This window comes from Nematolebias whitei, chromosome 2 (assembly GCF_014905685.2).
Source record: "Nematolebias whitei isolate Nwh7 chromosome 2, NemWhi1, whole genome shotgun sequence".
Classification (NCBI taxonomy): domain Eukaryota; kingdom Metazoa; phylum Chordata; class Actinopteri; order Cyprinodontiformes; family Rivulidae; genus Nematolebias; species Nematolebias whitei.
In genome coordinates this window covers 13,618,345-13,621,700 of record NC_056499.1, presented here as the reverse complement: position 1 = coordinate 13,621,700, position 3,356 = coordinate 13,618,345, and the positions used below count along the sequence as shown (strand labels likewise).

At 44.5% G+C, this 3,356-nt stretch overlaps 1 protein-coding gene across 1 annotated transcript; it reads left to right on the top strand.

Annotated features, from left to right (window-relative positions):
- The first annotated feature begins 126 nt into the window (after nucleotides 1-126).
- On the top strand, nucleotides 127-981 carry tnfaip8l3 (tumor necrosis factor, alpha-induced protein 8-like 3). Its single transcript, XM_037696985.1, has one exon. It carries the CDS (start codon nucleotides 189-191, stop codon nucleotides 687-689), a length of 501 nt encoding a protein of 166 aa, XP_037552913.1. The 5' UTR covers nucleotides 127-188; the 3' UTR covers nucleotides 690-981.
- Nucleotides 982-3,356: the final 2,375 nt, after the last annotated feature.

Here is a 3,356-nt window from a genome sequence, read left to right as displayed (position 1 = left end):
GTAGGTAGGTAGGTAGGTAGGTAGGTAGGTAGGTAGGTAGGTAGGTTAGTTGGTTGGTTGATTCACTCATTCATTCATTTATTCATTGATCTTTTATTCTCTCATTTTATTTATTTTTTCCTGCAGGTCAAGAGAACTTTAACTCACGCTCCCTGACTCTGCAGGCCCAGAAGAAGATCCTGAGTAAGATGGCCACCATGGCGGTCGCCAACATGCTGACGGACGACACCAGCAGCGAGATCCTGGACGAGCTCTACAAGGCGTCCCGGGAGTTCACCAAGACCAAGAAGGAGGCTCACAAGATCATCAAGGATGTCATCAAGATCGCCCTGAAGATCGGCATCTTGTACCGGAACCACCAGTTCAGCCCGGACGAGCTGGACACGGTGGAGCGCTTCAAGAAGAAGATGAACCAGGCGGCCATGACGGCAGTGTCATTCTATGAGGTGGAATACACCTTCGACAGGAACATCCTGTCAGAGCTCCTGCTGGAGTGCAGGGACTTGCTCCATGCTCTGGTCGAGCAGCACCTGACCGCACGCTCGCACGCACGCATCGACCACGTCTTCAACCACTTTGCCTGCGGGGATTTCCTGTCCGAGCTGTACGGAGACGGAGAGGAGTACAGACTCTCCCTGAGGAAAATCTGCAATGGCCTCAACAAACTGCTGGACGAGGGAACGCTTTAACCCCTCCTGCTCCTGCTGGTGCTTTCTTGATTTCCTTTTCACCTGCTGCCCACACTCACAGCTCCACCCTCTGCCTCCTCATCACCTCTGTCTTCCTGTTTGGTCCTGATCCATTCCCACAGAGGCTGTTGTAACATCCTGCTGCGGATGTTTACACTCTTTCTTCTCAGTGAACCTCAGTTTCACACTGTATGCATTCTACGTCTCCTTTAATGTGCTGAGCTGTACCAACGGCCCAAAAGCCCTTCAGTGGGCCGTCTGGAGGACGATCAGCCGGAGTGGTCCGTCTCAGTGTGCCGTGTGAGCGTCATGATCTGTTCGTACAACGTTGTCGTGTTTAGGAGTCCATCTTCTGAAACAGGGTGTAACACTTGTCTTTTATTAAAGTTTTCTTTAAATCATCCTCATGCCGTCATTCTGAGTTGTATGTCAACTGAAAAAGGTTTAAAAGCTTGAGCTTCTTTTCTTTGTCGAACTGTTTTAACGTTTTATTGTAATAAATATTATTTTTACTCAACACGTGAAGAAAGATTGAAGAGGAGCCATGGGATATGATGAGAAGGGATGTATTAGTGAAGTTTAATCCCTGTAAGACAATCTCAGTCTCATGACACGTGTTAGCTCTCAGAATATGTGTTGTGAACGACTCTCAGCTACTACCACACCAAATATTAGCTCAGTATTTGGAAAATTAAACAAGTTGTAGCCCTTTATGTGTTTGCTAAGGTTGCTTTGCTGTGGTTGACTCAAACACAAAAACATTATCGCCCACATGCTTTCTAACTCTCCTGAAACGTTCAGCTTGCTGAAGCATTGACAATAAGCCAAACATTAATACGTTTTAATGCTTTCATTTCTTTTTTGCAGTTAAAGATAATCGGGCCACTCGTTTTTAGAGTTCATTTGATTTCCATAGATCATCTCAAGAACCCCACATTTATTCTTTTATGAGCCAACCCAAACTTTAGGAAGCTCTGATTTAGAGGACTTTGAGCGCAGAAGTCTTGGTTCTGCACCGGGTAACCTCTGAGTGTGGACCATCGTTAAAGTTTTACTGAAGGCAGTCTTTGTGATAAATTGGCCATAGATGTTGCATGAAGCCACTACTTTCCTGCATGTTTGATCCCCGTGCACACCCGGGAAAGATGTGGCAGCACATATTTCAAAACGAGCCTGTGGTTTCGGGCTCATTAGATGCCCTCCGCTCTGCTTCAGATTCTTGGTGAGACTCCAGCTGAAAGTGTTTGGCAGCCTGCAGAGGAGACGACTTTTAGTTTTACGTCTCCGTGCAGAACGAGAACGACCACCCAGCTTTGAGCACACTGAGCTGCAACATATTTAAAGTCCTGGAGACAAAGTGACATCATTCACCATAAACCTGATGTGCTTCTGGTCTTCTGTCTTACTGAGACTTTAGGTCTGTATCTGACTGAGCTGTCGCTGCTGGAGACAAAATGTACACATTTTTACTTGAAATCTCTCTGAACTGGTTCCTACAACCTTTGTGCACAAGCTTCCGGTGACTAAAAAATTATTTTGTAGCAATTCAGCCCAAAACTGTCTCAGTTACGTCTCAGTCTGATTGCATTTTCTTCTCTTTTCCATCTCGTCACAGTTGGGTTTATTAGAGCAGTATCTGACTGAGCTGAGTCAGCTGGAACCAAAAAGCAAACATCGTTCACAAGAGCATCTCCAAAATGTCTCCAAACATTCAGGACAGGTCTCAGTTCATTCGTGTGTGTTGCAGAAGATCGCTCTCATGTCACAGGAATTTAGAAAATGTCATTTTTTCTCGTAAAGTACTTTGGAGTTGCTGAGACATGGGCATCTGTCTCAAACCCATCTCAGTTTAGTTTTGAGGCTGGGTATCACCTAATTTGCATTACTGGTACATTTTGCAAATGATGTGCTAATTCTTTTCTGGCAATGACTGTTTGATTTTGTTTCTATTTAAAAGAAAATGATTTGAACATGTTCAGAATCCTAGTGACGAGAGAGCGAAGCAGCAGTCCGACAGTCAAAGCTCAGAGAGGTTTTAAAGAGATCTCCAACTACCTGCACATGGTCACCTTAAGATGTTCTTGTTCCCTTTCTACTAAAACTTGTTGTTTGTGACATATCAAATGCCTAACTGCTTTTTAAAAAAAGGTATATGACATTTACCGGTACATTTTCTACCTAAGAATGTAACAATTATTTTATCTGTGCAATGCATTCTGGGTGATTATTTCCAGAGGTTGCATAGAGACTAAAACACTTATAATGTTTGACAATACAGTTATATTTTGTATTAGTCCTTATGTCGTTCTGCAAAGCAGATGGGTTGAAACAATACGATCAACTTGTGATGTTTGGTATTTTAGCTCGGGAGCTAACACTAAAGCTAACAGGCTAAAGGAGATGCACTACCCACAAACCTCTGCCTCCGTCCCCCATCAGCTGGGTGGCACCGGGCTGCTGTCAGGCGTGTGCACTCCTGGACCTCCTCCACTCCTGGTGGATCTGTTAAAGTTGAGAACATGTTTTGATCCTGATGCTTATCGTGAATGGCTTGTGATAAAAAATTAAAAAAAAATAGCCGAGCTGTGTGCTCCACTTTCTATCACAAGATAGACACTGAAAGGCGAGGACACTGGAAGGCGAGGACACTGGAAGGCGAGGACACTG

Coding starts and splice junctions, on each gene's coding strand:
- tnfaip8l3 (XM_037696985.1), top strand. CDS start 189: ATGGCCACCATGGCGGTCGCCAACATGCTGACGGACGACACCAGCAGC.